Source organism: Gracilinanus agilis, chromosome 3 (assembly GCF_016433145.1).
Source record: "Gracilinanus agilis isolate LMUSP501 chromosome 3, AgileGrace, whole genome shotgun sequence".
NCBI classification, from domain to species: Eukaryota; Metazoa; Chordata; class Mammalia; order Didelphimorphia; family Didelphidae; genus Gracilinanus; species Gracilinanus agilis.
The window spans coordinates 31016459-31029707 of record NC_058132.1 but is presented as its reverse complement, the minus strand read 5'-3'; the positions used below and the strand labels follow the sequence as shown (position 1 = coordinate 31029707).

At 44.1% G+C, this 13249-nt stretch overlaps 1 protein-coding gene across 1 annotated transcript in view; it reads left to right on the top strand.

Moving 5' to 3' along the window:
- The window catches only part of CCNL2 (cyclin L2), a 35563-nt gene extending 25064 nt beyond the window's left edge, over nt 1-10499 (top strand). Inside the window, exons 2-12 of the mRNA XM_044668635.1 lie at nt 5-34; nt 1853-1927; nt 2234-2343; nt 2912-3032; nt 4036-4100; nt 6816-6915; nt 7217-7321; nt 7436-7577; nt 8676-8793; nt 8881-8973; nt 9095-10499. Coding sequence (XP_044524570.1) covers nt 5-34; nt 1853-1927; nt 2234-2343; nt 2912-3032; nt 4036-4100; nt 6816-6915; nt 7217-7321; nt 7436-7577; nt 8676-8793; nt 8881-8973; nt 9095-9449 — 1314 coding nt within the window. The 3' untranslated portion in view covers nt 9450-10499. The remainder of the gene's footprint in view (nt 1-4; nt 35-1852; nt 1928-2233; nt 2344-2911; nt 3033-4035; nt 4101-6815; nt 6916-7216; nt 7322-7435; nt 7578-8675; nt 8794-8880; nt 8974-9094) is intronic.
- The last annotated feature ends 2750 nt before the right edge of the window (nt 10500-13249 follow it).

The following is a 13249-nucleotide window of genomic DNA, read 5'->3' as shown; positions in this document are numbered from 1 at the left end:
CCAGGCGGCCGGCATCCTGCTGCGCTTGCCGCAGGTCCGTACGGGGCCCAGCCCGGGAGGGGGAGGGGAGGGGAGGCCCGACCCGGCGTGGGGGGGGTAAGGGTCCGGAAGGTGGGAGGGGGGAAGGGAGGGGGGAAGGGAGTAGGCCTCGAGGCCGAGGTAACCGCCGCCGCCCCGCCCGGCCGCCAGCGCGCAGGCGCGAGCGCTGGGGGGGAGGGGAAGGGGACAGAAGGGGGAGGGGAGAGAGGGAGGCTGCCGGGCTGTTCCTTTGTTCCCGGAGTCGTCCGGGACAAAGCTGGGCGTGGAACCTTAGGAAGGTCCAGGTATTACACTCCACCCCGAAACCCAGGGCGACTACTTCTTAATTGGGGGGGAGGACTTTCGGCGGACCTCTGACCCCCGAGTCCTCTCGTGTTGAACTGTGGGCTTAGGGCACCGCGCCCTGCCCAGCCTCAGTGTACTTCTCTGTATAGCCAATGGGTTTTCATTCCACGTTCCTGGGTTCCTAAAAATCCAGGATTATCCCAGGGCCTCAGTTTGCTCTTGTGTAAAATGAAAGCTGGGTCTCCATGTCTACGGCAGAGGCCCCTCCCAAGGTATTAAGTCACCCAGCACTTCTGAGCTCGGTTTTTTTTTTTTTTTTTTTTTTTTAATCTGAAATGAGGACCAAGACCCGGGAGAAGCTCTGATCCCAGTAAGGCGCGCCCCTCCCCCAGTAAGAGGGGGACACCTCATCGGAATACAGTAGACCCTAAGAAAAAATAATGTCACTGAGAGGTTTTTCGTGTCCACCCACTTAAAAGCTCCAAAAGGAACCTGGCAAAGGACTTGGGGAGGGGAACAGGGAGGGGATGTAGAGGCGCTCTGGGCTAGCTTCGATGTCCTCTCCGGAAAGATCTGGTTTTTTAAAAGAGCGTTTCTCGGGGAAGCCCTGGCTCAGCTTGTATTCTATTGACCGACTTACCTTTTAAGACCTTAAATTTGAAAGCAACCACAGCAAACAGAAAACATCTTGGGGTGATTAGGTTGAGGTTCTGAGAAATAAGGTAGAGGGAGGGCCTTTTTTTCTAAGGAGGAGGGTGTTGCCTGCATTGGTGGCTTCCTGGGTGATATGGAGCCCGCCAAAGCAATAGGTTCTGAAGCTAGGAAAACAAAACTAAAAACAATCTCTACCCTAGAATAACATTGGATTTTCCCCAGCTGTCTGGGCTGCCCAGTATTGTGCAAGTGGGCCGGGACAGGATTGCTCAAATGTTCTCCTTTGCCACCTTCCCCCTCCCAGTTTGTTTTTGCCCTTCCTTTGCTCATCCCAGGTCAAAGCTTCTCCAAATCGCCTATTGTTGGATTTTATTAGCAGGGCCTGTTCCTCTTGTAAAGATGGCTCTGTGTGTGGGATGCATTTGAGACTACTCTAGCCAATTGTACTTATTTAATGTTTAGGAAATACCTCTGTGAGGGGGTGGGAAGTTGTTTTCATTGTCCACATGTTTTGAGATAGACTGGTTTTTCTTGGCTTAAAGATAGCTATTGTATTCAGAGCACAGTGGATATAGAATGCTAGCCTGGAATTGGGAGAACCTGGATTCAAATGTGGCCCCCCAGACACATGGCTGTATAACCCTGGACAAGTTGCTAAAACCCCCAAATTGTCTAACCTTAGAATCCATAATTGTATCAATTCTAAGTCAGAAGGTAAGGATAAAAAAAAAAAAAGGAAAAACTTTGTTTGATTTTATTTTCTTCTTGAATACAGTGAGTTGCATTATGAGACTTAACGTGTTTTTTATTGATCAAGAAAACTTTGGCAAATCCTTTTTTAAAAAAATAATCTTGAATTCTTTTCCCTTTCTAGGTGGCCATGGCTACAGGGCAGGTGTTGTTTCAACGGTTCTTTTATACCAAATCGTTCGTGAAGCATTCCATGGAGGTAAGTAGAATCTCCCCCCCCTCCCCATTTCTGTTTCAAGCTAAATACATAACATTTTAATATATGAAGCCCAAAAATGCATTTGATTTTTGTCCTAATTGCTAGATATCCTCGATAGATTAAGTATTTTTGCTTCATTGTGTTTGATAAGCCATGTAAGTTATAAAGCGCTGCTTATCTTGCAGGTTGTCCTGTTACTTGTATTTACCTGCCATTTTCTCTTATTAGCCCTCCTTAAGCTGTTGGAGGCGATCACAGTTCCAGATTTGAGCAAAACATCAGTATGTTGCAATACTTATATTTCAGCACGTATCAATGGCCTGTGTTCATCTGGCCTCCAAAATAGAAGAAGCTCCAAGACGGATAAGGGACGTAATTAATGTGTTTCATCGACTTCGGCATTTGAGGGAGAAAAAGTAAGTGTTCTGGGTATTTTTTAAGTATACTCAAAAGAACCATAGGTTTATTCGGATCTTGGACCTAGACCTATGAAGGGACATAGAAAATCCTCTGAGGTCATCTGTCCCAGTCTGCTTGTTTCACTGATAATAAAAATTTAGACCCATAGAGGTTATAGGGTTTATCCGAGGTCACACTAAGTCAAAAATAGTAGAGTAGGAATTTGAACCCAGATGAGCAAAATTAGTGAGTCTATATTGTTAACGTCAAACTATACCTATTGGTTTTCATTTCCTTTGCCACCTTCTTTGGCTTTTGATGGATTGTACCTTTTGACTAGTACTTTGTACTCTGAAAGGTTGAAAGTTCCCTTCACTGCCCATTTCAGAAGTTCTTGTGCTATTATTAGTGACATAAGTTAAATCATCCAGCATTTCTCAGTGCCTTTGTGCCCAGACTATTGAAATAACATGATGTTTGCCATATCCATGCATAATGTTATACGTTATAGCTATAAATGTGCAATACTGGTTTTTAATTTTTCCATTTGACCTTGGGGGTTTTGAAACTTGGAATTTGTTGTAGGAAACCTGTACCTCTGCTCTTGGATCAGGATTATGTTAATTTGAAGAACCAAATTATAAAGGCTGAGAGAAGAGTTCTGAAGGAGTTGGGGTTCTGTGTCCATGTAAAACACCCTCATAAGGTGGGTAAATTTAATTTAACTGAAATGGTTCTTGAATACATGCTCCCATTAGATTCAATTTACATCAATATTCATGGTCCAGTTGTGGCATTTTAGCTAAGAAACAAAAATCACATTTGTCCACTTGCACCAATGAATGAAGATACACAGAGGTGGTTGGATTGCTGGTTTGACTTGCCATGCTAGTTTCTGTCCTTAGCATGGTGGCCCTATCAGATGTCAAAAGATTGCATATATCGTTATTTTAAACCAAATAGATGTCTGTACTGTAAAAATGTACACTGGTTTCTGTGGGGGTATAGAAGCATTTTGATTTTTTTCTTATTTGTTGTCACTACTGTTGACTTGATAATCCTGATTTGGTGACGCTTTCTCTTTTTCCCACTTTGAATTGCCAGCCTTCCCAGAGCCCTTTTCTTTTAGAGTGAAGTAAATCTGATTGTATCAACCACGGGAGCATGCCTAATGCACTTGAGTATTTTACTGCCTCCAGCAACAGGAAGAGGTTTTTTTCCCTCCTGTGCTATTAACTACCACTTAGATGAGAAATTTAACCTTGATCACTGTGGTCTTCCTTATCTTTATCTCCTGGCTTTAGATTTTTAAACACTGCCTTTTGACTGTTACTAGAAGTAGTCCTCGTGGTTTGCTGTTACTGTTCGAGATAGCAGTTGAGATGTGTAGAACAAGCTGATCCCACAGTAGAAGTAGAATTAAGGGCAAAAATTAGATTAGAACTGCATGATGTGGAGGTGAGGCATACTTGGTAGGGCACAGCTATGCCCCAACCCAAGTGTCCCAGTGCATACTGCAAAGCAGGGAGTGTATATCCTTCAGCAAATGCTCAGCACCAACAGTGCTGTCTTTCTGTCTGGATATACCATCATGAGGCTACTCCTTGAAATCTAGCATCATGATCTCATTTGCTGCATGGTTGCTCCTGTGAACTGAATTCTGGGATCTAAAGGTTCTTGGTAATAACTGAATGACCCGTATCTTCCAGATAATCGTTATGTACCTTCAGGTGTTAGAATGTGAGCGTAATCAACACCTGGTCCAGACCTCATGGTAAGTTGATTTTTTTTGTTTTAAGAGACCAGCAAGGGCAGTGGCAGAAATATGTTGGTTTGAGGCACTTTGGGCAGTGGGTAGTCTTATCCCATGACTTTGGTTGTGGGCTCCACAGTTGTCTGAAGTGCCCCAGTCTGCTGTGTAGATTTCGATCAGCTTCTTAAAATTTCAGGCACTGTCTTAATGGTAAGGTAGTGTATATCCTCCTCCCCTGTTTCCTCCCTGTTTTCCATTGCTTTCCCTTCCTCTTAATTGAAAGGGTTGAAGTGGTCTTTCCTTTGGGCAAAGTACATAAAAGAGGTACTTAGTAACCCTCCTTGTGCTAGAAATCCCTGCCACCTCTTGATTTGGAGCACTGGACATAATACAGGGATATCAGAGACATTAAAGTAGACCCAGGCTAGTGGCTTAACATCTGTTATAAAACCTTTTCTGTCTGCTTCTCTATTAAATCCCTGTGGGAGGAAGGAGAGGGTCGGAAGAATTTCCTAAAATTCCAGGCGTTGATTTTAGCAATGTGTATGCTTGAAGCAAATTTGGATTTAACAGTTTAGTGTGTGTGGGATTTTTGTGTTTTGTGGTTTTTTTTTTCATGGAGTTAATCTATTAAGGGTCATATTTCTGCTGACTGAACTGTCTGGTGCTATTACTTGTTTGATGGAGAACCTATTTTGACTTTTCTTTTCTGTACTCTTTTAATCAAAGGGTAGCCTCTGAGGGTAAGTGACTAAGACTTCTCCTCTGCTGTCCAAGCGCTTTGGTGCAGGGATAGCTGCCGTCTTCAGTCAATCCAATGCAGGCTCTCCAGAGAAGGCTGGCTCTAGACAGGTGGTATATACGATAGTATAGTAACTGGCCGACTGCTGCTTGTGGTTATCTTTGACTTTTTTTTCTTGTTCATTTTTTTGTTGTGCTTTGACAATTGTATTTATTAGATTTTATAACTGTCTTAACTTAAATTTTGTCACTTTAAAGCTGCTGTACCTGTATATTAAAGGTGTGCTACCTTTTTCTTTGCAAAATTAAGGGGTGAGGGGATGGGGAGTTAAAAAAGTGTGACAGACTGGGAGTCTGTCCAGATTGGTAGTTGTAGCCTGTGGTTCTGTGTCTTGGCTCAGCTCTACATTTCTAAAAATTGCTCAGTTGCACTTTTTCCAGCAACAGCTATAGTTTAGTAAAAGGTACACACCTTTAAACGTTGACATACTTTCTTAAACATTGTAAATTTCAAGTACAGCAACAAGTACAAATATTCAGTATTCTTATTTTTTAAATGTTCTTAATTGTTTTGTATTTTAGGACTTTTATTTATAAGGAACGGAATTGGGCACTTTTATTGTTTGTGGCTGTTTTGATTAATCACTGTAGCTAAAATGTTTAAAATCATGTTTGCTGGCAAAAAAAAATGATAGCTTTTACTGACCAACAAATGTACAGTTATGTGGGATTTCCCAAAGTCTAATGGTGACCTTATTTTGTTGTTTATTGATGCTTAGAGCACTACCTTTTGTAGTCCTATTATAGATTGCTTTCCTTGATTATAATTTTAACAGCTTAATGTAATTCTTTAAAAAACTTATGGGTGGGCAGGAGGAAATGATAAGGGTAGAGATCACAGTAAGGGGTGGTCTGGCCCATGAATGATGCTGAACATGAGGGAATTGCAGGCCATGCTTTGAAAACTCTCTGGAGTTATAAATCATAACTTAAAGCAAGTTCTGTTCTCCTGGGGTCAGCTCTTACCTCTCACCAAACTTGATTTACAGCCAGATGCCCAAGTTCTGATTTTAGAATATCAAATTTTAAGTGCCTTTCTCTGAAGGAATAATGTTGAAAATGTAGTAAATTAATATTTTGCATTCTGTTTAGACACAAACCTTTTGTACTTTGATAACTTTTAAATTGCCATATAGTTTTTAAATGTGTTTACTGACTGTGAAACTTCCAGTATTTTATTGCCATTGTCTGATTCTGTGAATGTTCATTTTAAGACTCCTTGTTGAAATGGGACAATTTGGAAACGATTCTTTGATAAACCTGCGAAGAGGATTTCCCTTTGGGTATTGAGCCTTCCTCTGCATGATGTTCCCATATACCCGAATTACGCACAAGGGCGTTTTTCCCCATCAAAATGGATTCTGTTCCGGATGCTGTGAATCAGTCCGTCATGGGAAATGGACAGGTTGAAAAACAAAACCAAACCAAAAAAGCAAACATTTTTCTGGTGCAAAGGAACTGCAGGGAAGAGGATGGCTAATCTCAGAAGAACTCCAGAAAGGACCACTGCTCAGCTGATGGCTTGAGTTTGCATGCTTCTCTGCACTACGGAGATTGAGCATAAATTCCTTTAATTGAATACTTTTTAACCACTATGGTAGATTTTGTCTTTCCAAAGCGTTGTGCTTTTGCATGAGAGCAGGCCAGTAGTCTTAGCAGGGAAAAGTAAAGTTAAAATTGGTTCTCTTTCATAACAGTATTATCTGACAAAGTCAGCTTTTAAAAAAAAACAAAAAATTACTGTCCCTTCCCTCCTGCCCTGTGTCCAGAAGAAGTTATTCTAATGATCCTCCATTAACTCTTGAGATTTACAGGACTGTCTAGCCCTCAGATTTAGAGGTAGAATGCTTAGAAATCGAGTAATATTTTATAGTGAATGCAGACATGTTCAGCATTGCCTTGGGGAGTTGCAATTCTTTTGTGTTTGACTTTTAGGAACTATATGAATGATAGTCTCCGAACAGATGTCTTTGTAAGGTTCCAGCCAGAGAGCATTGCCTGTGCGTGTATCTATCTTGCTGCTAGGACATTAGAGGTCAGTATTTGATTTATCCTGTATAAAATGGTTGGTTGAAATGGTGATGGTTCCTAGATGAACTTGTTTTGCATGGTACATTTTACTCGTGTGGGTAAATTAAAATAATTTGGTTAGGTTCCTTTTCTGACCTTTTTGAATTTGTGAATTTTGAAGTAATGGAATTTAAAAATATTTTTACTGGAGCAGTGCTGGGTTTTGGTAAACAAAATACCTGCCTTCCAATGTCCTTGTCTTTTTCTGTGCCTGGCACTAAAGGCCATAAAGGTGTGAATATTGATGGTAGTATTTCTTTTTCTAGATTCCTCTTCCTAATCGTCCCCATTGGTTTCTGTTGTTTGGAGCATCTGAGGAAGAGATCCAAGAAATCTGCTTTAAAATTTTATTGCTCTATACTCGGAAAAAGGTTTATTTTATTTTTCTGCTACCTATTTTTACTTTGGTATTTTCCCCCTTAATTATGTTTGACCATTGAACTTTGATTTCTTGACTTTTTTTTTGACTGGTGTGGGTTTTATAGGTTGATCTGACATATTTGGAAAGTGAAGTTGAAAAGAAAAAGCATGCCCTAGAAGAGGCAAAAGCCCAAGCTAAAGGCCTGCTTGCAGATGGGACCCCTATTTCAGACAACACATCGGGCTTTTCCCCTGTTCCTAAAATAGGTGAGGGTCTGGTGAAGGTCACCCTTCTTGGGGTTCCATTGTTGACTTTGTAGGGAAGTCTCTTTCCGTGGGGCTGTGGACATGTATTTTCTGATACTGTGGTGCTTCCATCTTTTGTTTTCTTTGTAAACCTGTGTGTTTTGTGCATCTGCAAGCATTCTGAGAAGGGATCTGGGACTCAGAAAGTTAGAGCTTCCTCTAGAACCCTATGCCCTTTAGTTTTCAGAATTATTGTTCTCCAAAGTTTCTTCACCACAAAGCATTAGGCAGGAATACAGAGAGAAAAATGAAACCATCCCTGCCTTCAGGGCACTTACATTCTATCCTGTACATGATGGTGGGAGAGGTCCAGGCAGCTGAGGAATCAGGAAAATGTTCTCAAGTAGGGTGAGATGCTCAAACTGAGCCTTGAAAGGTGTAGGTGTGTATCTGCTTGAGGGAGGAGTTCCAGGCAGGAGGGAAAAGCTTGTGCAAAGATGTGGGGACAGGAAGTGCAAAGTGCAGTGTCTGATGCCAGGAGCAGCAAGAAAGCCATGTGGAACCACCTTGAAAGGCAGATCAGAGTGTGCTTATGAAGTGCTTTGAGCCTCACTCAGATTTCTTAGATCCTTGAAATCATGGGTCAGAAGTCACTTCTAGGAATCATGAGCCTACGTGAGGTGAGGGATTGTTGGGAGAAAGGAGAGACTATAGGTAGGGGGGCTAGTCAGCAAACCCAGGAGAATGAGATGATAACCTTTCTGAAAGTTTTCCTTATGTTGTTGGTAAGGCTGGGAGGGGAGTGGGCCAACTATTGAGGTGTGATGAGATACACAGATTTAATCAAATTATATTCTGTGTTGAGGCCCTTTGCTCTCTTCTCTGTATGATAAAGTCCAGAGGCAGTGAAATGCCAGTGAGGTTTGCTTCTAGGATTTCCCAAGCTTCTTTTGACATTAGGAAGAACAACTTGGCTCACAGGTGTACTCTTGTCTTAGTTTGGGGCTCTGGTGTGGAATTAGGAAAGAAGGACTCGGGGAAGTCTCAGCCTTTGGGTTAAGTTCTCACTGATTCTTTATTGTTGGCATCTCATCTAATTTCTTACATTTGTCTTATTAGAATCCCCCAAAGAAAGCAAAGGAAATAAACCTTCTCCACTTTCTGTGCAAGCGATGAAGAATGCCAAAAGAAAAATGGAGGGTGCTAAGAGGGCCAAATCCAACAGTCCAGTGAATGGGTGAGGCCCTCTGCTGGGGAGGGGTGTTCTGTTAAGGGTGACTAGACTGATGCCTCAGTTTCCTTAATGAGACTTTTCCCTTGACAGCTTGCCAAAAGGCAGAGAAAGTAGAAGTCGCAGCGGAAGCCGAGACCAGAGCTACTCGAGATCACAGTCGAGGTCGGCGTCTCCTAAGAGGAGGTATGTTTGAACGGCCTGTCTGTCTGACTCTCCTTGCATGGTTTGTGGAGTTAAAGGCTCAGTTTGGGAGATGTGGGCTTCATCATGGAGAAGTTTCATTGGGGATTATTTTTTTCTCTAGGAAAAGTGAAAGCTGTTCAACTTCCAGTGGTTCAAAGTCCCAGAGCCGCTCTCGGAGTCGCAGCGATTCTCCCCCAAGACAGGCCAACCATGGAGGTTCTTACAAGGGCTCCAAGATCAGGACCTACAAAAAATCAAAGGACTATAAGTATGCAGCCCAGAAACCTCGGAAGTCTCGGAGCCGGAGCTCGTCACGCTCTAGAAGCCGGTCCAGGGAACGTTCAGATAATTCTGGGAAATACAAGAAGAAGAGTCATTACTACAGGGATCAGAGGCGGGAACGTTCTCGGTCTTATGAGCGAACTGGCCATCGCTATGAGCGAGAACACCCTGGACACAGCAGGCACAGGAGATGAGGCCTGGAGGGTTAGCAGCAGCTGTGCTTCCTTCTCCCTTTGGATGCAGACAGAGCCTCTGCTCCCTTCTTTCTCGTAGTCTGGCTGGGTTGGTGTCTGGACTGACGACCATCATCTCTGCTTTATTTGTTCCTCAACTTGTTAAGCATGAATTCAAAGGGAAATGGTCATTTAATGGACATGGTCATGAGACTGAAGATAGAATCAGGTAGACAGCTTGGTTCCCCCAACAACTGTCTAGTTGGGCATCCAGACCTTCCTTGGAAGGTGGCTGTGGGTCTATTCCTGTAGCTAGTGTTAGTACTGATACAGATGGATGGACAGCTACAACCCTCGAGGGGATCGAGAGTGGACCTCTTCCTTATTCCACTCCCAACTCTGAACAGCCCTTCTGAATGGAGCTGGAAGAAAGCTCAAATGTTTATTTAATTAAACTGTTGGTGTAGCTTGGTGCTAACTACAAGCTGTCTGTCCTCCCCTCTCCCGTCCCCCCATACGGAAACTCAATTACGTTAAACCAAGAAAAGTGATTTTTAGAACTTCTGCCTATATTAGGTTGTATTTGTGTATATATTTTGCAGTGTTTAACAGTACAATATGGTAATATGGCCTTACTAGGTACCCTTACACTTTATCCACATTGTAAATAAACATGTGTTTAATACAAGTTAAAGCTATTATACTGAAAATTCGGAACTTGAATTCTGTCAACTTAAAACTTGTGTAGAGAATTCTGATTTAAAAATGTGAAGTATTTAGATCTGTGTATTGAAAGTAGTCTATTTTTATCTGTGCAATGCTGAGTGCAGGACACCAGCTCATGAATAGAGAAGTTTCATATATATGCATTTTATGTGGTTTAAAAAACACAACTCTCTACTCAGGATATTTGAAACTTTGAAGAATTCGTAGTTTGTCTTTCTGCTTGCTTGTTAAAACAGAAGATGTAAGAAACGAGTCCACAGCCAGCAGTATCAGTTTTAGTGGTATATCTGAGCTGTTTTCTTTCCCTGCTCCCCAATTTCATTAAAGTATTTGATTTTGTATTTAGTTTCTGTGTGTGTATATTCTTCCCTGGGGGATGGGCTAACACCAGGGGAGGAGGCGCAGGCAGGAGAGGATGTGGTATCCGAATGGCTTGGAACAGTTTGGGAACCCACCAGAGGCTCTGTCGGCCTGCAAGGGCTGAGAGGAGAATAAATGGGCCAGGCCAGGAGAAGGTTACCCGTTGTGAAAGGGAATAATTCTTGGGTCTCTGAATTCACACCTTACTTGATGCTAGGCAAGAACAAGCCAGAAATAGAAGAGTTGAGAAGCTTGAAAACCACTTAGTGAGGTTACACCTTACTGATGCTAGGTGAGAAGAGTTCACACACTCAGAAAGGTGTGGCTCCAAAGGTGACAACTGACAATTTGGAAACTGGCCCCCTTGAAAAAGGGGTGAGCACAGGAAACCACCATTAAAGCAGGGAGTCTGGTGAAGGAGGCTAGCAGAGCGGGAACTCCAAGAAGGAAGTCACCTTCGGCTCCAGTCATCGTCGTGGCTGAGTGGAGAGCTGCTTTTCCCTTCCTGTCTTCTGGAGATAGTCCTGGCTGAGCCAAGCACTGGAACAACAGTTAGATAGATAAACGTCTTCTCTACCCTTTTGTACTTTCACCCTTTCTACCCCTTTTATAAATAAAAAGTTAACATTAACACTTACACCATCTACTGGCCCAGGCCCCAAATACTGAGGAAGAAGTAGGGAAGAGGAGGTGTTCTTCGGGGCAGCCTGGTCCAGGTGGTGTCACCAGAATACAAACAACAGCTCAAGTGACAGGTGCTTGGCAGAGGCCGACGTCCATTGGTTGCTGAATCTGGGACGACCAGGAAGATTGGTAAAATCCTTCAGTCTTGGGGGGGTTCCTAGGCCAGGTCTCTACCACGTAGGATGGGAGCTGTGAAGACTAGTGGCATCCTGGTGCCTCCCTCTCCCGGCTGGCCCCCACCTCCCCGGGATGCTTTCCCTTCCCTCTGCTCCAATCACACCTGCAAGAAGCCAGGAATTGAGTTTCCTTGTCTCAGCCTGTAGAGACATGGCTGTTTGTCTGTTGTCATCCCCGTTTCGATGTGATGCCTTTGTATCTCCACAATTTAGCCCAGTGCCTGTCACGCAGTGGGCCCTCCAAGACTGGCTGCGTCTGGGGGGCCTTGACCCTTGGCACTGGATGAAGAACGGTCTTGGGCATCACGGGCTGCTGAGCGGAGAGGGCTTCTCCCCTTCCCAGCTGCCAGACGAGGACTCAGCCATTGGATATTACTTCCAGCTTAAAATCCATGCCAAGTATTGGTTCCAGCAGAGCAGGAGGGGCTAAGTGACTTGCCCAGGGTCTCACAGCTAGGAAGTGTCAGAGGCCACATTTGAACCCGGGACCTCCCATCTCCAGGCCTGCCTCTCCTCTGACCCTTGAGTCATATTCTTAAGGAATTCAAAGGCATCGCTGGTCAGAAACGGGCGCTCGAGTGACGTGGGGGACGTGGGTCACTGCGGGAAGCCATGTTCAGGCTCTGTCTGGTGGGCCACCTGATGGGAATGTGAGGGGCTAAAGCACAACTGAGTAAATGTGCCCCGCTGGCTATCACAGACTCCCCACTTAGCGGCAGAGCCGGGGCTGCTTCTGCGACACTAACCTTTGTCTTCCTGACATTTTGAGACCTGCCTTGGCCGGCCGCTGCGGGGGGCTCGGGGTCTGGAAGCCGGGCAGGCGGCGAGCTCCACTTGGCACAAAGCCATCTTTGTTTTGAGGTCATTAAAATCCCCTTCTGGAAAGCGAAGGACGCTTTTGCCTGGGACTTTGCTAAGGGGACCCCCTTGCGCTGGCACATTCAGGCGGTGGCGTTCCCCCTTGGGCGACGTCGCGCTCTCTTCTCTATTGCTGGCGGTGGTTGTAGATCTGGCATCAATCCTGCATTACATTTAGGTTTTCTGTGGATTCATTTATGCTTTCCTGTAAGCTGAGTCTCTGGCTCTTTGCGTAATAATAATATTATTTCTTTTGACCTTTTTTCTTAAAAACGCTGTGGAGAAATAGGTCTGACAGGAGCAAATCTGGAAGCACAAATCGATTAAGCGCTGCAGACGTGACCCCTTCCTTACCGTTAGAGTTTCCCCCAAGGAGGGGTCTGGCGTCCCTCAGGGCAGCCAACGGAGAGGGAGCCGAGGCGCCTGGCACACGAAGAGAACAGCGGACGGACGGGCCTGCGAGGGCTCCCGGTCCCCAAGCACAAGGCCCCACTGCCTGCCCGCCCGTGTCTACCATCTTGCCAAAGCGTCAGTCCTTTGGGAATTCAATCCCTTACACGGATCAATAGAAGTTGTATTCAGGATCTTCTTAGCTAAGCAGGAATCATTCCTGCAAAACCACTGCTGACCCAGTTGAGACACTGACTCTGTTTTGTTTTTATATATATTGGTTCAAAGGCAGAAGATTGGTAAGGGCTAAGAAATGGAAGTCAAGTGACTTGCCCAGGGCCATACAGCTAGAAAGTGTCTGAGGCTAGATTTGAACCCAGGTCTTCCCATCTCCATGCCCGGCTCTATCTACTGAGCCACCTAGCTGCGTCGTCCAGTTCTTTTTCTGGCAATTACTATTTCCCTGGATGTTCATTTATTTATTTGTTTGTTTGCTGACAGCTATGAAATTGCACTGAGAAATTCCTGTGGGCGAGAATAAAGTCTGAGCCTGGGCAGCATCATATGTAGAGTTATATATGATATATCATCATATATAGATTTAGAGTTGGAGAATTTAGAGGTCAC